The sequence below is a fragment of the Artibeus jamaicensis genome, unplaced genomic scaffold (assembly GCF_021234435.1).
Source record: "Artibeus jamaicensis isolate MK-2021 breed Jamaican fruit bat unplaced genomic scaffold, CSHL_Jam_final scaffold_847, whole genome shotgun sequence".
In the NCBI taxonomy this organism is placed as follows: Eukaryota; Metazoa; Chordata; class Mammalia; order Chiroptera; family Phyllostomidae; genus Artibeus; species Artibeus jamaicensis.
Window position 1 is genome coordinate 31,432,708 of NW_026522057.1, and position 17,861 is coordinate 31,450,568.

Here is a 17,861-nt window from a genome sequence, read left to right on the forward strand (position 1 = left end):
GAGGATTGGCATCGCCTCCCGTTCCTCCCCGGGAGCTTGGCCCAGCTGCTGAGGGGCCAGCCTGTCCCCGCCCAGCCCAGGCCTGTCCAGAGGGGACCTGCACGTGTCTGCAGCCCGAGTTCCACTGCGGAGACCCACAGTGCGAGACCTGCAAACACCACCCCTGCCCACCCGGCCAGGAGGTGGAGACCCACGGTAAGTCCCTCCGGGCTTCAGCCTGAGTGGCCGAGCTCACAGCCAAGGCTGGGCTTGAGCGGCGTGTGGGCGTGGAAGGAAGGTCACTGGTGTGGGGGACACAGACGTGGTCTCTGGGCAGGGGCTCCTGTGTCTCTCAGCATTGCAGCCACTTGAGCCAGCCCTCCCCTCAACCAGGGGCTGGACCGGTGCCCATACAGGGGAGTTGTGTGAGGCTGGAGGGCGGCGGGTCTAGGGCCCATGGGGACGGCAGCCGTAGCCCCTCTGTCCGGGACCCTCACTGGCCTCCTGCCCTCTGGCCCTCGGGACCAGCCCAGGCCTGGCCTTTGCTGCCTCTCCACCCCCACCCTGGCCCCATCGCTGCCGTCCTCCCCAGGTGCCCCCAGGGGAGCCTGCACTCAGCCCAGGGTCACGGCCTCCAGGTCCCCCCAGGGCCGCCTCCCGCACAGATGCCTGGATGGGGCACACGCAGATGCTGGCTTCTCTGGGGCCTGGTCCTGGGGGTGTTGAGACCTCTGTGGAGGGGTCGGGTGTGGGTTCCACACCCACCGGTGGCCCTGCAGCCTGTCTGTCTGTCTTTCTGTCCCTCTGTCTGTCTGCAGGGGCATACAATTTTGGCTTCGAATGTGTCGACTGTGCCGAGGGGACCTTCTCTGGGGGCAGCGAGGGCCACTGTAGTCCTTGGGCAGAGTGAGTGCTGGCGGGGCCTTCGGGTGGCTCCCAGAGAGGGGACTGTCCTGCCCCTCCTGGTGTGGTGACCCCCGGCAGATCGGGCAGCGGCTGTAGGAGGGGCTGGTGGTGGCCGAGGGCTGACGAAGGGCTCCGTGTGCCCGTGTCCCAGCCGCTCCCGGTCTGTTCCCCGAGACCAGACGCACGACCCACTGGATGTGAGTGGCCCTGGCAGTCTCTGGTGTCCTTCTGGTGCCCTCCTCCTCACGCCCGCCCGGCCCCTCCTCCCCAGCCTTTATAGCCACATCCTGCGAGGAAAACCCCCAGACTCCCGTGCTGCCGGTGCGATGAGGTGTGTGGGTGCCCGGTGGCCCAGCGCGCTCCACTCCGCCCTGCTGCTCCTGGGGCTGGGGGCTGCGGCCCAGCCCGTCTGCAGGGAGAACACCTACCCCAGGGGCAACAAGTGCTGTAAGGAGTGTGACCCAGGTGAGCGGCCTGTCTGCAGAGGAGGGGACACCAGCAGGGGACAGGGGACGGGGGGGGGGGGGCAGGGGCACACAGGTGGAGCCGAGGTATGGGTAGCATGGGACGAGTGGGCTTGGGACAGAGCGGGTGAAGCTCTAAGGTGGTGGGGACCTAGCACCAGGCCTGGGACAGGGCAGGTTTGCGAAGCCCCGACGCCCCCGCAGGTTTCCAGATGGTGAGCCGCTGCACCGACAGCCGGGACTCGGTGTGCCGTCCGTGTAAGCCGGGCTTCTACAACGAGGCCGTGAACTACGACACCTGCAAGCCCTGCACTCAGTGCAACCAGCGTGAGGCCCAGCCCCTGCCGCCCTGCCGCGCCCCCCTGCCCCAATCACGCTCACAGGGGCCCCCACAGCCACAGGACCAGCCCCAAACCACAGCAGGGCTCACCCCGCTCAGGGGTCCCCAGCGGCACCTCCCGCCTCCCAGGGAGCTGAGACCACGTGGACTTGGGGTGTGGCGCACGTCGGCCTTGTGGCCTCTCAGGCCACAGAGGGTCCTGCGGGCTGGAGGAAGGGCGGGAAGGGAGGCCAGACTGCCACGGGGCCTGGTCCACGTGGCCAGGAGGGATGCAGCCTCAAGGGGCCACCAGGCATCCAGGGGGCCACTGGACAGGGGAGGAGGCTTTGGGCCCTCGGCCTGAGACCAGCCGCATCCTGCAGGAAGTGGGAGCGAAATCAAGCGGATATGCACAGCCACCAACGACACCGTCTGCAGCTGCCGGCCCGGCACCCAGCCCCTCGGTGGCTTCAAGCGAGGAGTTGGTGAGCCGGGGCTGGGATCTGTCCACGTCCCCCACATCATACACTGTCACCTCTTCCCCAACTCTCCTCTCCCAGACCGGACCCGGTGCCCCTCCCCCAACAGGTATCGCAGAGACCTGGGGGCTCTGGGTCCAGCCAGGGGGTGGAGTACGGGAGGGGCTTCCAGAGGTCAAGGGGCAGCGCGAGGCCCAGCCTGCACACAGTCTTCACTGCCTCCGTGTCGTCTCTGTGGCAGACTGCGCCCCGTGCCCACCAGGACACTTCTCCCCCGGTGACAACTCGGCCTGCAAACCCTGGACCAAGTGAGTGTCTCAGGGGCTGGGAGGCTCAGGGGCCTGGCTGCCTAGGAACCAGGAGGCAGGTCCAGAAGCTGGAAGCCGCAGGCTCAGGGAGCTACTGGCCCCATGAGGGCCCGTCGCTCTGCTCAGCCCTGGCCCTGGCCCCGGGAGCGCAAGAGACCCCCACTCAGCCGCAGCTGGGAGGTCGTCTTTTAGGGCTGCGTGGTGGGGCAGGGGTTTGCGGGGAGGGCCAGGGGGAGCCTTTGGGGAGCAGACTGAGTGGGGACATGGGGGTGAGCCGTAGCCTCGGAGATCCTGCAGCCGGGGCTGAGCTTCCTGGGGCAGCTGGGCCCGGCCCCTCTTCAACACCCCTCGTGCTCTGTGGTGTTGGACGCTGCCAGAGGCCCCCCAGCGTGGCCCCACGGGTCCCTGACAGCACCCCTCCCCTCAGCTGCACCTCGGAGGGGAAGCGCACCCTGCGGGCTGGCAGCAACAGCTCCGACGCCGTCTGCGAGGGCAGGACGCCCCCAGCCACCCTTCCTGAGAAGACCCCAGGCCCCCCAGCCCAGCTCCCCACCACCCTGCCCCCCACCGCCTGGGCCAGGCCCTCACAGGGGCCTGCTATGCCCCCTGCAGAGCCCCCCAGGGGTAAGGGTACCCGGCCTCCCCCAGCAGGGCCCCCAGTCCAGAGGAGAGTGGGTGCAGGGAGGGCAGGGTGGGGGTGGACGGCCCTGGCCCCGGGGGCCCCCGTGGTGGACCCCACTCAGCCACGCTCTCGCTGCAGGCCCGGAGCTGGCCGCCGTCCTGGGCCTGGGGCTGTGCCTGGGCCTGCTGGCCCCGGTGGCCGCCGTGCTGGTCCTGCTGCAGCACTACAAGGCCTGGAGGCTGCCCACCCACCACGCCAAGCCCCCCGGTGAGTGCCGCCGCTGCCTGCCCGGGCCGCCCGCCTGGAGCCCCAGGCCCCGCTCAGCCTCCACCTCCGCTCTCCCCCCACCAGGAGGCAGCGGCTGCCGGACCCCCGTGCAAGAGGAGCACTCGGACGCCCACTCCGCCCTGGCCAAGCTCTGAGCAGCCGCACCGGGTGGCAGCCGGTGCCCCGGCACCCCTTTGGCCTGTCGCTCCATCGCCCCGTCCCCCTGGCACCTGTCGCCTGCCCTGCGCCGTTCTAGGTGCGCCTGGGCTCGCCCCCGGGCTCGGCTATGTATGCTGTGCATACTCCACCCGGGGGGGCCCCAATAAACGGTGTTGGCCGATTCGGTCTCCGTCTGGGTGCCGGTGGGCTCGTGCGTGGGGGTCCGGGTGCTGGGGCTGCATGTGCAGCGGGGGCTCCAGCAGGACCATCAGGCCCTGAGGCTCCATTCTCCCCCCCCCCCCCGGCCCTGACGGTGCTGCGGGGGCATGTGGAGCCAAAGAGAAGGTCCGGGGCCATCGGATGACGCGGCCCCACGGTGAGGCCAGTGGCCCAATGCAGGCGGTCGGGTGGGGTCCTGCTGATGGCGCAGGGGGGAAGCTGAGGTTCAGGTTTCAAAGGAGCATGGAGGCCACCCCACCGTCCCTGCAGGGGGGCTCATGGTGCGTGTCCCAGCCCCTCAGACCCTGTGCCTGCCGGCCATGAGTGTGTGATCACCTGGACCCCCGCCCGTGCCCCCGATTTCTGGTGCCCAGGGCCGAGCACCCCCAGGGGCCTCAAGGGTGGCCACACTCGCAAGCCCTGTCGGTGGGGCGCCAAACGCCACTCTGGGAAACTGGAGGTGCCTGGTGGGTGTAAGCAGAGGGCCCCAAAGTGGAAACTCGAACGACCGTCAGCAGCAAGGCGGATGGAGAAATCCCGGCGTGTGCAGACAGCCCCCCTCCACGTGCGGCATGCACAGGCTGCCGTGGCGTTCCGGGAAGAGACCGGCCGTGCCCACTCGTGACAGCAGCCAGCCTCAGCAGCCCTGCTCGCGTGCATCCGCCTCGACCACACCGACCTGAGGGCAGAAAGGGCACAGGAAGTGTGGAAAAGCCGACAGGAAGGAGCATGGGACCAGCCCACCCGAGGGAAACCACAGCCGAGGCAGGAGGCGGGCCCGCAGGGCCTACAGCACGTCCAGCTGCGGGGAGGGGGGGCGCTCGGTGAGACAGAGCCAGGGGCACGGGCAGAGCCCCGCTCGAGGCCCGGTCCCCTCCAGCCCTGCCGACCTGGGCCTCCCACCTGCTGGCAGCTTCCTCTCTGCACTCGCCCCACTGGCCTCCACCTCTCCCCACTCAGACCTCTGACCCCCGTCCCTGGACCCTCGGGCTGCAAAGGGAAGGAAGCCATTGGCCTCCACGAGCTGCAACAGGGCCAAACAGGGCCGTCACCCCCGGTGTGGGGACAGGGGCCTCCAAATGGGGCCTGGGGGAGGGTCTGGACCTTGGGGCTTGGAAGGTTGGGCGTCCTGAGGCAGGGCTTCCTCCCCACACCCATGCCAGTCTGGGGCTCCGTGTTCATTGTGGGACAGAGGCATGGACGGAGGGTGGCCACCTTCCTGGCACTTCCACACTGCCCCTTGTTCGCGCTGGGCTCTGCTGACACCCCCAGACCTTCTCCCGCTTGGGCTCTGCCCGCGTCCCAGGCCTGGGTGTCGAGCCGAATCCTGCCCCCAGCCGCAGAAACCAGGGGTGCCCACCCGGTGGTGTGTCCCCATCCGGCCCCCAACCTGGCCCTGTCTCTCCACACCCCCAGCCTCCCCTGTGGGTCCCTCAGGGCATGGACGCGGTTGCTTCTGAAATAAATGATGCGGATTTGCAGCTGCTCATGGGCTGGCAATAAAGCTGGAAATAAAGACAGGCAGAGGGTCACCCCGGCCCCACTGCCCACTGGGAAGCCACACCGGCTCGAGGGGCCGCCCCGTGGTGGGCACAGGAAGGCAGGCATGGGCGCCGGCACTTTCTGACTCTGCTCTGCCTCTCGGCGGCCTCGCTCGCCGCCCTCGGAGCACACAGCCGGGCCCCTTCCCATCTGCAGGGCCGTAGGTGAGGGCAGCGACTCTGCCCCCGTCTGTCTCGCTGACTCCAGAACGTTCCAAAATTCCAGAAGGTAATTTTGGAAGGACCAAATCACAAGCATCACTGTAGGGGAGTTAGTGTGTTTCCTGGGCGCCTATCGGAACCGAGGGGCACCTGCTGGCGCAGACCTGGCCTCTCCCGCCTACAAAAGTAAGCGGTGCCCGGACCTCTGCTCAGAGCACCTTTACCTGGCATCCAGGTAAGGCCACACTCAGCCCCACCTCCCCAGGAGGAGCTGGATGCAAATCTCGGGGCTCCTTGGCCCCACCTTACCTTCAGGGTCTCAGGCAGCGGGGAGCCACAGCCACCCTGGAGACCTCTGTCTGAGGACCTGAGAACAAGCGTTGAGTAACAACCCGTCACTCCTGTCATTTCTCTCAGAAAAGGGACAGCTGGCCCCATGCAGGTCTCCTGTGACCACAGCCCTCACACTTCCAGCTGTGGGCGCCCCCCTAGGCCACATGCCAGAGACCCCAGTGCCCAGCCCCCACACCCCCAGCTCCCCTGTGCTGAGCTTCAGCGGGGTGGTGGGGGGACACAAAGCCAAACAATCTAGGTGGGCTTCCTTGGGGAGGCAGGCCCCAGAACCCTTCAGTGACCCATGGGGCAACTGAGGCTCAGAGAGACAAGGGACCGTGTCAAGGTGAGGTGGAAGCTGTTCTCTGTGGCTCAAGAGCTCTGGCGAGGGCTGGCCCTCCACACCCCCCAGGAGACCGGGTCTGTCTGGGGGGATCCGGGTCGGAACCTCTCAGCAGTCAGAGCTGCGACTACGCAGGTTTCAGGGGCCTCAGTCTTCCATCAGTGTCCGGGCCACACCCTCCCACATGCCAAAGAGCCCCCTAGGTTGGGAGTGAGAGAGGCTCCTGGGGCTCAAAAGCATGGGCAGGGGGCTGCTGGCTGCCCCCACAGGGGCACGGGGGTCAGCCCAAGCTGCTGGAGCCCTGCCAGGCTGGATTGGCCCAGTCAGGAAGAAGGCTCATCGTAACCCTTGCAAAGTGGAGGGACACTCATCCTAATTCCCAGGAAGTGGGTGGGGGGCTCCTCCTGACCCCTGGGTGGGCTCCCGGGCTGCTGGGTGCTGAGCTCAGAGCCTGGAGGGCTAGTGGGTGTGGCCGTGCCCGAGGCAGGTGGGGCTCTGGGTCTGCAGGCTTCGGGGAGGACAACGGACTGCACCCCGCTCCCCCTGGGACTCCAGCAAGACTGGAGGTGGGAGGGGATTCAGCCAGAGCCAAGGGGCCGAGAGGGAACAACTAGGGCTCAGTTCCACCCGCAGAGGGAGGTCCCTCTCCAGAACCCACCTGTGGGCACTGCCCACCCACAATGACTCAGGGCCTGACTGACCACCCACATCCAGACCCCACCCCTGCTACTCTCCTGCCCACAACCCTGTCTCTCCAGACCAGGTGGCCACAGGCTCTGCATAGAGAGATTTTCAGATGCCCCCCACCCCCTCCCCGCTCCCCACTGGGCTGGGGTGTGTGTGGATAGGCGCTCCTGGGAGGACAGCAGGCAGGAGCACTTGGGAACCCCAAGGTCACCCCACATGTGTCTGGAGCACCAGTCAGTGGACTCCGACCTCAGTGGCTGAAACCCACTAGTTTTGGAAGAAATATGCTTTATTTTTCAAAATACTTTTAGGTTTACAGCGAAATTGAGGGGCAGGTACAGAGATTTCCCACCGGCCCCCACACATGCACAGCGGTCGCCGTTACAAACGTCTCCACAGAGGGTGCGCACATGTCACAACGGACACTCCACCGTCACCCAGGGGCCCCCCTTACATTAGGGTCCCTCCGTGCTGTGCATTCGGCTGTTTGCACAGAGGCGCCGTGACCTGCGTTCCCCAGGATGATCACAAAGGAGTCTCACTGCCCCCAAATCCCCTGCGCCCCGCCTGCGCCTTGAGCCCCGAGTCGCTGCCTGTTGCGGGGTGCAGGTGGTAGCAACTCCTCTCGCCCCCTGCGGCGTGGTAGAGGTGGGGCTGCGTGCCGGCCTCTGGGGCGGGGTCTGGGCGTGCCTAGTGGGGCGTGATGGCGTCTCAAAGTCGGGGAGCTCGCTTGGGTGACGGTGCCATGGGCGCAAGGGGCGTGCGGGCGGCCCTGTGGGGCGTTGCGCTGCTCTGCGCGCTTGGCCTGGGCCAGCGGCCCCCCATGGACCCGAGATGCGGCCCCGGGAGCATTGTGAGCGGGACCGGGGTGAACCTGCGCTGCTGCGGCCCGTGTGCCTCGGGTAAGGCCCGCAGCGGGCGGGCGGGGTTGGAGTCCCGGCTCCGGGCTCAGAGGCGCTGCGCCCCCTCCGCGTGCGCAGACCCGGCCGAGGCAAAGCAGTGAGCAAGCTTTCCAGGCCCAGAACCCCGGGCTCCACCACAAGCCCGGGGAGTGGAAGCAGCCCAGCTCCCGCCCGTGGCTTGAGGCGGGGACCCGGGGCGAGGGGCCGGAAGCCGTTTCCGTGACCGGCCGGGGTCCTGGTTCCTACTGAGTGCATAACGAGTCCTCGGTCCTCACTCAGGCCACTTCCTGCCTCCCACCCCGTACTCCCGTCTCTGACCTGCGGCTGTGGGTGAGGGGCCGGTGGAATGTGCCTGTTCGGGGACACATATCAAAGGAAAGACACCCCAGAGTGTCACCCTGAGGGGTCCTGGGGCTGGGGCCGGGAGGAGGACAGGCAAACTGCCTCCGGGAACATGGCGCCTGGCTCAGTGCAGGGTTAAGGCGGCCCCCAGGCCACTTTCTTGTTTGTCAGGGGCAGCTCCAGGTCCCAAGCAGAGCCACAGCGAAGCTGGGTGAGCCCAGCTTCAGACAGAGCAGAGGGCTAAGTGAGGGTCCTGGCTCCCAGACAGCTGCCCTCTGCCCCCTGGTGGTGCCTGAGAGTGGGCTGCCTGCCCTGAAGCCCCTCCACCCTGGAGGGCCGGAGAGGGGGCAGTCCTGGGGAGGGGGGCTCAGCCCAGCTGCTAAGGGGCCAGCCTGTCCCCACCCAGCCCAGGCCTGTCCAGAGGGGACCTGCACGTGTCTGCAGCCCGAGTTCCACTGCGGAGACCCACAGTGCGAGACCTGCAAACACCACCCCTGCCCACCCGGCCAGGAGGTGGAGACCCACGGTAAGTCCCTCCGGGCTTCAGCCTGAGTGGCCGAGCTCACAGCCAAGGCTGGGCTTGAGTGGCGTGTGGGCGTGGAAGGAAGGTCACTGGTGTGGGGGACACAGACGTGGTCTCTGGGCAGGGGCTCCTGTGTCTCTCAGCATTGCAGCCACTTGGGCCAGCCCTCCCCTCAACCAGGGGCCGGACCGGTGCCCACACAGGGGAGTTGTGTGAGGCTGGAGGGCGGCAGGTCTAGGGCCCATGGGGACGGCAGCCGTAGCCCCTCTGTCCGGGACCCTCACTGGCCTCCTGCCCTCTGGCCCTCGGGACCAGCCCAGGCCTGGCCTTTGCTGCCTCTCCACCCCCACCCTGGCCCCATCGCTGCCGTCCTCCCCAAGTGCCCCCAGGGGAGCCTGCACTCAGCCCAGGGTCACGGCCTCCAGGTCCCCCCGGGGCCGCCTCCCGCACAGATACCTGGATGGGGCACACGCAGATGCTGGCTTCTCTGGGGCCTGGTCCTGGGGGTGCTGAGACCTCTGTGGAGGGGTCGGGTGTGGGGTCCACACCCACCGGTGGCCCTGCAGCCTGTCTGTCTGTCTTTCTGTCCCTCTGTCTGTCTGCAGGGGCATACAATTTTGGCTTCGAATGTGTCGACTGTGCCGAGGGGACCTTCTCTGGGGGCAGCGAGGGCCACTGTAGTCCTTGGGCAGAGTGAGTGCTGGCGGGGCCTTCGGGTGGCTCCCAGAGAGGGGACTGTCCTGCCCCTCCTGGTGTGGTGACCCCCGTCAGATCGGGCAGCGGCTGTAGGAGGGGCTGGTGGTGGCCGAGGGCTGACGCGGGGCTCCGTGTGCCCGTGTCCCAGCTGCTCCCGGTCTGGCCTTCGCACTGTGTTCCCCGGGAACAAGACGCACAACGCCGTGTGCGGCCTGATGCTGCCGCCCGCTGAGACGCACTGCCCGCTCGCCGTGCTCCTGGCCCTGGGTGCCTGCATCCTGGCCCTGACCGCAGCCCAGCTCGGCCTGCACCTCTGGCAGCTGAGGAGGCAGCTCGTGCAGCCGCCAGGTCAGTTGTGCCTGAGCTTGGGGAGGTGGGCCCCTCTGAGCCCTGCCCGCTGACCACGGCCCCTCTGCAGAGACCCAGCCACTCCTGGAGGTGCCACCGGTGGTCGACGACACCTACAGCTGCCAGTTCCCGGAAGAGGAGCGAGGAGGACAGCTCTCGGAGGACACGGGGGAGGACAAGGGCCCGCCGGGGAACCTGTGGGTGTGAGGCCTGGCCGCCTTCCAGCAGGTGGACCCCGACACAGGCCTCCCTGGAACTGGCCCGGGGCCGACCCTCGGGTGCATGGGCTCTGGGCCCTGTGAGGGGCCCGGATCTGGCCCGGCCCTGCTCCCCTCGGCGGTGGAAGCGGGTGGGGATTGCGGCAGCAGTGACTCCCCAGATCATGCAGGAGAGGACGACGACAGGAGGTGCCGACGACAGGGCTGCCTCCCTCCCTTGCTGGCCCTGATGAGGTGGGGTCTGTGGGCCCTGGTTCCTTGGACAGGAGGCCAGACAGCCCAGGACAGGCTGCGGGCAGAGCCCAATAAACACTTGCCCAGCGACCCGAGTGGACGTGTGCTGGGCAGAGGCAGGGACACGAGGCACGGGCCTCAGGGCTACCCCCAACCCATGGCCACCATCCCTCCTGGGCTGGGTGGGGTGGGGGTTCAAGTTCGGGAGCAGAAGTCAGGCCACCCCAGAGCAGAAACCTCGGGGCTCAGTAGGCGTCCTGGGGGAGGGGCTGTGCATCTATGCCCCGCCCAGTGCCCCCCCCCCCCGGCTGCTTGCCTGCCTGGCACACACTAGGGTGGCTGGGTCCTGGGCCTGTGTCCGATCTCGGGGCCACCGCTGGTCCAGACTCTGGGCTCAGGTTGGGCTTCCAGCCTGGCCCCTGGGGGGCGCCTGCCGTGCGTCATCTGGGCACAAAGTCTGGGGCCAGGTCATTTTCTGCCCTCGGTGCCTCCGGGTGGGTGGTGGCCACCTCAACCCATCTCCCCACCCTGCTGCTGGCATCTGCCACCTCACAGGACTCAGATCCCTGGGAGCCTCCTGGCAGGGCTGACACCTGGGGAGGTCTGACAAGGACTCACTGGCACAGGCTTCCAGGGTGTGGAAGGCGGGCCAGTGGGGACCCGTCTCGGCGGCAGCACCCTGCAGGTGACAGCATACCCGGAGGCCCGCTGGCAGCCCAAGTGCTCCAGTCCCCCCACCCTCCCCTCCTGCCTGCACACAGCCCAGCAGAGCCCTCCCGACTCACTCACCGGTCCCCACCCCACCAGGCCTAGCGGGCGGGGGGCCGGGTGGGCACCGCACAGCAGGGAGTGGAGGACAGAGGGCTCAGGTGTGTCGCCCCAAGGGCATCGTCCCACCCCGGCAGAGCACAGCTCATTTTTGCCCCTGGAAGGAGGGCAGGGATGCCTTCATGATTTTGGTCCCTGGGGCAATGCTTGTCCGTGGGCACCTCCCCCGTGCCTGCCAGGTCCCTGGAGCCCAAGTCCCTGGTGAGTCCCAGGTGAACCAGCTGATAAATAAGAAAACGGGCGCCGGCCAGCTGGACCTCGGGAAAACAGCGGCGGACACCTTTCAGGCTGTCCTCGGAGCAGACAGCCTCCCTGGGACCTGCCGGCCATACTGTGCGCTGTGTCTCTAGGCCAGGTCCCTTGTTCTGCCAACCCCTGGCTCTGTCTCCTTGGGCAGCCAGTTCTCCTGGGGCTCACTCCGGCCACCTGGGCCCCTTGACTGTTCCACCCCCACAGACAGGCTCCCAGGTGGGCGCTCCCAACTGTCCCGGACCCTCCTCAGGTGCCTGCTCAGGCTGTCCCCAAACGGGGGGAGCAGGGAAGGGGTTCCCCACCTGGCTTAGCTGGGAGGGGCCAGGCCTCTGGTCATAGGAAGACCTTCCCCAGAAACCACCAGTGGCCTGTGGCCCGCCCACACCCAAGTCCCAAGGGGCCCAGCAGGTGGGCGAGGCAGGGCTGACTCAGCGTGGAAACTCCTCGGGAGAACTCAGCGCAGCGTCAGCTCAGGGGTGGGGGCGGCAGGAGTGACGCAGAGCCGTGGGGGATTCCAGGAGCCAAGGGCGGTGGGAGGGGAAGGGGTCTGGGCGGACAGCCTCTGGCCCCGGGAGGGCCTGGGGGTGATTCCCTCCTCGCGCCCCACGTGCAGCAGAGGTGCCCCTACTCGGCAGTCACCTCGTCTCCGTCCGCCCCTCCCCACCTCTGGGCTCTCGCCTGCCCGGGCCCCCAGGACCCCAGGTCTGCAGGGCTGGCCTGGCTCTGCCCTGAGAAGGGCCTGTGCTCAGCACCAGGCCGAGGGTGGGGGTTGAGGTGTTAGGAGGAGGCGGAGGGTTTAGGTAGGGAGGCCTGAGCAACTCCAAATTCAGAAGCAGGAAACTCGGGCAGGCAGTGAGGACCAGTGCCCAGGGCAGGGGCCTGGGGAGACTCGGGTGCTGGCTGTGGGGAAAGGGGGTGGGGAGGTGGTTTGGAGTTAAGGGGCTGTGGGAGGCTCCCTCCCCTCCCCCTCAGCCAGCTTCCTGGCCTGGGGCAGGTGTGTGCCCCCTGCAGAGGCTGATAGCCCGGCCTGGCCCCCAAGCCCTAGACAGACCCCAAGGTGAAACTCCACCCACCCAGAACTGCCACCCCCAGGGGCAGGTGCCAGCTGTCCCGGAAAACCACAGCTCCGCCTCCGGGGGTTGGAGTTCGGTCTCAGATAAGGATCCAGAGGCCGCCTTGTGTTCCCAGAAGCTCTTCCGGCCTCGGCGGGTCCCCACCCTTCACCTGCCCTTCTTGTTACTGAGGGTAGAGCCCCAGCTGGACAGAGACCCTCAGTGGGGGCAGGAAGGAGGGCCGCCGCAGAGAGAGCTTGTCCTCGGGCCTGCTGGGGCTGGCTGCCCGGGCAGGGGTCCCTGGCTGCCCCGGTGCTGCATGTGTGCCCGGCGGTCAAACGGGCCACCGCCCAGGCGCTGGGGCCGTCACTCCTGTCCCCTGACCCCCAGGTTACCCTGAGCATTGAGGGGCACATCTCCTGTACCTCAGCCCCAGAGGCGGGCTGAGCTCTAAGGCTGGCACGTGATCCTGGAGGGGCAGCTGGTCCTGTGCTGGTTTTGGGGGGCTCTCCCCCAAAGTGGCTGTGCCCCAGCGTGGGGTGGGGAGCCAGACACCTCCACCTCCACCGGCCTCATCCTCTCAGGAGGCCTCAGGAGCTGTGACTCGGGCCAAGCAGCTTCAGACCCGTGTCTCAGGGACACACTGCAGGGCTGAGGGGCTGGGGGTGTCCACCGGGTCCTTGGGGTTCCCTGGCTGTGGCCGGAACAGACCCATGACTTCAGAAGATGCTCAGCAGACCCGGGACACTGTCTGCCTGAGGCTGAGAGATGTCCCACTGGGTGCCGGGGGAGGCTCTGGGGTTGGTTCCCCCGGTGCTGCCTGGGTCGGAGCCAAGGGCAGCCGAACCCCCCAAGCTTCCTGCAGACAGAAGGCAGTGCAGGGGTTCCCCACCTGCCAGCAGGATCCCTGGAGGGGAGAGGGAAGAGGAAGCGAGTAGGTAGTGTGGGGGGGTCTGGATGTGAGGGGAGGAGGGGGCAGCCCTCTCGTTGTAGCACATGCCTGGCTGGGCACAGGGCCGGGCAGCGTGTCCTGGGCACCTGGCGCCCCTGCTCCCCCACTCAGGGGTCCCAGCTGCCTCTGCTGGGACTGCCACCCCTTGTCTTTGAATATTGACGTGTGGTCAATATTCAGGGCACCTGCTGTCTTCTATGTATTGATTATAGCAGGGGGCACCTGCTGCCCGAAGACGCCAGGTGCCGCGTTGTAACAGCGGAACACTGACGGTGGGGGGCTGATATCTTCTCTGTAAGTGCTGACTCTGGTGTGGCTTGTAGATAAACAGCTGCTTATGTAAGAATTCTAGGAACTACAAGGTTCAGAGCCGACCTTAAAGCTCCAGGGGAAGCACTGACCTTCAGCTTCGGAGCTGTGATGACGTAAAGCCAGGCTGACTAAACCGGGATGACGCACACAGGACTGTCACCTGCCTTGGAGAGGACTGTGCCCGTCTGCACGTCGAGAACTGTGCAGACCTTCCCCCAATCTGTCTGTTCTGTGCCCCCTCCCTCCTTATAAACACCTCTGCCTGCGCTGAGAGGGGGAGACGGGCTCCAAGACGTGAGTCCCCCGTCTTTTCTGCACATCAGCACCTGCCCCTCGAGTACTGGCTTTTGAAGTGGCGGCCAGCCCGGCCTGCCTTTGGCTATACCGTGTGCTGCAGCACCCCGGTCTCCGTCTCTTGCCCGCCTCTCCGGCCTCCCGGGTCCTTAAGGTCCTGGACGAGGACCGTTGCCCCTGGGGGTAAACAGCAGTGGCTCTTGGGATATCTCACTTGATGCTTGGGCTCTCGGGGGGCACTGGGAACTTAAGAGCAGCCGGTGGCCCAGGCCTTTGGGAGCGCCCCGGGGCTGGGGGCTCTGCCAATGTGCAGTGCTTGTGGTGTCACGGGTCCCGGTGCGTCACTGCAGCCACTCAGGGTCCAGGGATGACCGAGACATCGGGGCAGCCTCTCCCTGGAGACTCAGGCCACGCCCACGAGCCCACAGGTTGGCTCCACCTGGGAGAGCTGGGCCCTTCCGGGTACTGATGTTGCCGAGGAGCAGCCTGGGTGCCAGCAGGGAACGTGGCCATGGCCCCCAAGGCCCGGGTGCGGGTTTCACAAAGACCTGGGTGCGCTCAGTCTGCCCAGGAGGCCCCTGGTTCCTGATGGAGGCTGCCCTCCGTCCCACCCCAGCCTCGGGCTCAGAGCTGGCCGGCTGGGCTGCAGAGCCAGCAGTAGCTGAGCATGACCCCTCATGGGAGGACCGCTGGAGGTGCCTGGGGGGACTCTGGCCACTCAGTGATCTCTTGCCTGGGTACCCCACACTCCAAGCCAGGGAGAAAGCAGGACGGTGAGGGCTGCAGCGACTCTGTAGCTGGGGCCCTGCTCCCTGGACCAGTGGTGGGCCCCCCACTGGCTCTGTAACCCTGGGGGACTCACTGTACTTCTCGGAGCCCCTGTCCCTCCATCCCTTCTCTCCCTGGCTGAGTGGCAGCGCGCTCCAGTGGGCGGGCAGGGATGCAGCGGTGCTCGGCGCTCTCTGGCGCCCTCTGCTGCCCCCACCAGAATGCAGCGGCAGGGTGACGAGGCTGGCTCCATGCCCCTTCCTAGCTTAAGCACCAACTCGAGGACACTGAAGGGACTGGCAGCCTGTCCCAGATGCTGTGGAGGCCACGGGTGCTGGGCGTGGGTTAGAAGTCAGAACCGGGGGTGGGTCAGGCGCACGTGTGACTTAGCCAACAGCTGGGAGAGGTGAGCAGAGCACGGTGGGGGGCGGGGTGCAGGAGGGGCGTGTGCAAGCTGGGGCGGGCCCAGGGTGGCTGTCTGGACCTTGGGGTTTGGAGCAGGGTGGGTGCGGCATGGCTGGGGGGAGGGGAGTGGGGAGTGCAGAGATGGGGGCTGAGCGGTCGGGGGCTTGAACACATCAGGGGCCCTGAATCACCTCGAACCGTGGGGCTGCGCCCGTGGGGAATGTGAAGCCACCCAGGGAATGGCGAGGGTGGGCCCCTGTTCCCCGCGCGGGTCTGTCAGGGTGCTCTCCCACCTCGCGTCCTGCTGGGAAGTCAGGGTCCCTGGGTGGGGGAGAACGACTTCGGTGGAGGTAGGGCGTGAGGGCCCGGGCAGGGGGTGGGGCCCTGAGGGGCAGTCCGGGGCTGGGGGAGCCCTCCTCTTTGGGAACTCAGGGGCACACCAGACCCCTTCACCGGGGGTCACAGAGCCGAGCGGGAGCGGGTCCTGTCGGTTCTGCAGCAGCAGCAGCACGAGGCTCCACGAGGAGGGCACCTCTGGCGGAGGCAGCTCCAGGACTAGCGGAGTGGGGGCTGTGGGAGCTCATGTCCGCTTCCTGCAGGACCGACCACCCCCTCCCTCCACCCCTGTGTGCCTCCCAAGGACAGGTCCCAGCCCCGGGGCAGGGGCGGGTGGGGCTGGGAAACCGGAAACTCCCAAGGAGGCGCCCCCCAGGGCCGCGCCCGACCCGCTTCGGAGGCGGCGCTTGTAGCAAAGTAGCCTTTATAGGTCCTGTGAGGGCGCGGGCGAGGGCCGCTAGGAGCCGCGGTGGTCCTCGCTCCTGCGACCCTCGCGGTCCTCCTCGGCCGATCCCGGGGAGGCCTCCCGCGCCAGGTTCCTGTTATCTGCTCTCGGCCCTTCGCTGCCCGGGGCGCCGTCGGGGCCGGGGGAGTGAGGCCGGGGGTGCCCCTGCGCGGAGCGGGGCGGCCTGGGCCTGCGCGCGCCCAGCTGGTCTGCCGCGCGGGTCTGGGGCGCGGTGGATGCGGCCTCAGAGGCCAGCCGGGGCGGCGGTCGGGGGACGTTGCGGGAGCTCCCCGGGCGCGGCCACAAGTCGGTCTCGCCGTTGAGTAAGAGCACGAAGCGGCGCTGCGACAGCAGCGGCAACATCCTGTGGCCGCGCAAGCTTTTCTGGAAGGTCTCCAGCGCCAGGTCTGGGGGCGGGGGTAGTGGGAGGGTGTGAGCGAGGCACACTGGCCTGGGGAGATGAGAGGGGCAGGAACCCGGCCGCTCCAGCATCGCGTGTGCGGGGCTGGAGTGCAGGTTCTGGGGGCAAAGGAGGAGGTGAGGAGTGGGACCCAGGCGGGGCGAGGTGTGGGGAGACAGGTGGGGTGACTCATTGGAGCCTGGGCAGGCAGGGGTGGGGGCGGTTGGAGGGGGGGCAGTGCAGGGGCCTCACCCAGGGTCTCCGTGACCACGCGGGGCACCACCTCCTTCAGGACTTCACAGTTGGTGTGCAGGGCGGGGTTGGAGTTCATCTCCAGCAGCCACACCTGGGCCCAACACCGGTCAGCACCCTTGCCCGCTGACCAAGTCGGCCACCCTGGCAAGCAGGGTGACCCTGGGCATGTCGCTTCTATTCTAGGGCCTCGCTCTTCATATTTGCCCAAGGGGCTGAGACTCTAAGGGTCTGAGGGTCTGGCCTTGGAGGCCGCCCCAGCTGCAGGAGGGATGAAGCCTTGTGGACACCCCCCAGGGCCGGGGGTCCTGTCTGGTGGTCAGGCTGTGCACAGACACCTGCCTCCTAGCACCTGCCTACCAGGCCCCCCCACCCTGGAATGCCTCAGGTCACCTTGAAATTGTCATCAATCAAAAAGTCACAGCCGATGAGGTCAAAGTAGCCCAGCTTGCACTCGAGCTTGGACTTGACGGCCAGGAAGCAGTGGGCCATGATCTGCTGCATCTGCTTCTGTGGGTGGGAAGGGAAGGGGTGGCGACCGTCACCACAGGCCCTGGTCGTAGCTCCCAGGCCAGTACGGCCACAGCCACGCCCCTCTCCTGCAGCCTCACCTGGGCCCTCACTGAACTACCACCTGTGTCCTCACCTGCACGGCCACACCTGCCCGAGTTTTCGCACTTTTGGAGCATGAAACAGGTTTATAGGCAGAGACTCAGTCACTCTCATTTCATTCATTCAGCAGGTGGAGCTCCGGCTGTGTGGCAGGTGCTCAGGGACAAGAGTGACGAGAACTCAGGAGGAGGGTCTGGACAACTATGACCTGGAGATCCTTACACACTTTGGGCAGCATCTTAAGCAACAAATGCTGGTGGAGAAGATGAAGTGGGGTGTGCCGATGTGGGCTCTGGGGCGGCCTCCTTGAGCTAGCAAGCAAGGACTGAAGAGAGGGAGGAGGTGCTGTGGGGCGGGGCGCGGGGCATCTGAGCCTGAGGGGCTGGGGGAGCAGGGGGAGCAGGCGACCAGGGTGGTGCCTGGCACACCGTGGGGTCAGGGAAGGACCTCGCCTCTCGGAGACCAGAGCTGTCAGAGGGTGGAGCCGAGGAGGGGCACAAGGGACCTGTGCCCTTTGAGGGCCTCCTCCTTCTCTGGCTGGTGTGGCTCAGTGGACTGAGTGCTGGCCTGCAAACCGAAAGGATGCCGGTTCAATTCCCAGTCAGCACACATGCCTGGGTTACGGGCCGGGTCCCCAGTAGGGGGCACGTGAGAGGCAACCACACAGTGATGCTTCTCTCCCTCTCTTTCTCCTTCCCCTCCCCTCTGCCTAAAAATAAATAAATAAACTCTTTTAAAAAATAACTGAGAAACAAAGCTATACGACAGATAGAAAACAAATAACAATAAAAGCAGGTGTAAATCTCACCTCATCAGTAATTATGTTAATGTAAATAAAACTTTCCAAATAAAAGACAGGGACAGGTGAAGTGCATAACCCCCCCCCCCCTTGCTATGCTATC

General features: G+C 66.8%; 3 protein-coding genes across 3 annotated transcripts in view; 2 read left to right on the plus strand and 1 right to left on the minus strand.

Annotated features, from left to right (window-relative positions):
• The first annotated feature begins 205 nt into the window (after nucleotides 1–205).
• TNFRSF4 (TNF receptor superfamily member 4) lies at nucleotides 206–3,674 on the plus strand. The gene is made up of 8 exons (XM_053660509.1): nucleotides 206–885; nucleotides 1,157–1,350; nucleotides 1,554–1,676; nucleotides 2,052–2,153; nucleotides 2,389–2,455; nucleotides 2,883–3,079; nucleotides 3,216–3,344; nucleotides 3,429–3,674. Exons 1-8 carry the CDS (start codon nucleotides 653–655, stop codon nucleotides 3,497–3,499), a joined length of 1,116 nt encoding a protein of 371 aa, XP_053516484.1. The 5' UTR covers nucleotides 206–652; the 3' UTR covers nucleotides 3,500–3,674.
• Nucleotides 3,675–7,473: 3,799 nt separating this feature from the next.
• TNFRSF18 (TNF receptor superfamily member 18) lies at nucleotides 7,474–10,161 on the plus strand. Its single transcript, XM_037147013.2, has 5 exons — nucleotides 7,474–7,690; nucleotides 8,439–8,558; nucleotides 9,161–9,248; nucleotides 9,400–9,599; nucleotides 9,670–10,161. Exons 1-5 carry the CDS (start codon nucleotides 7,492–7,494, stop codon nucleotides 9,804–9,806), a joined length of 744 nt encoding a protein of 247 aa, XP_037002908.2. The 5' UTR covers nucleotides 7,474–7,491; the 3' UTR covers nucleotides 9,807–10,161.
• Nucleotides 10,162–15,682: 5,521 nt separating this feature from the next.
• The window catches only part of TTLL10 (tubulin tyrosine ligase like 10), a 32,979-nt gene continuing 30,800 nt past the window's right edge, over nucleotides 15,683–17,861 (minus strand). Inside the window, exons 20-22 of the mRNA XM_053660196.1 lie at nucleotides 16,741–16,857; nucleotides 16,348–16,441; nucleotides 15,683–16,102 (exon numbers count right to left, since the gene is read on the minus strand). Coding sequence (XP_053516171.1) covers nucleotides 15,708–16,102; nucleotides 16,348–16,441; nucleotides 16,741–16,857 — 606 coding nt within the window. The 3' untranslated portion in view covers nucleotides 15,683–15,707. The remainder of the gene's footprint in view (nucleotides 16,103–16,347; nucleotides 16,442–16,740; nucleotides 16,858–17,861) is intronic.

Excerpts from the sequence above, each read along its gene's own strand:
- TNFRSF4 (XM_053660509.1), top strand. The coding sequence starts at position 653 with ATGGGGCACACGCAGATGCTGGCTTCTCTGGGGCCTGGTCCTGGGGGT. Across the intron at positions 1,677-2,051 it reads CTGCACTCAGTGCAACCAGC|GAAGTGGGAGCGAAATCAAG; the intron begins GTGAGGCCCAGC and ends CGCATCCTGCAG. Across the intron at positions 3,345-3,428 it reads CCACCACGCCAAGCCCCCCG|GAGGCAGCGGCTGCCGGACC; the intron begins GTGAGTGCCGCC and ends TCCCCCCACCAG.
- TNFRSF18 (XM_037147013.2), top strand. The coding sequence starts at position 7,492 with ATGGCGTCTCAAAGTCGGGGAGCTCGCTTGGGTGACGGTGCCATGGGC. Across the intron at positions 8,559-9,160 it reads CCAGGAGGTGGAGACCCACG|GGGCATACAATTTTGGCTTC; the intron begins GTAAGTCCCTCC and ends GTCTGTCTGCAG. Across the intron at positions 9,600-9,669 it reads GCAGCTCGTGCAGCCGCCAG|AGACCCAGCCACTCCTGGAG; the intron begins GTCAGTTGTGCC and ends GCCCCTCTGCAG.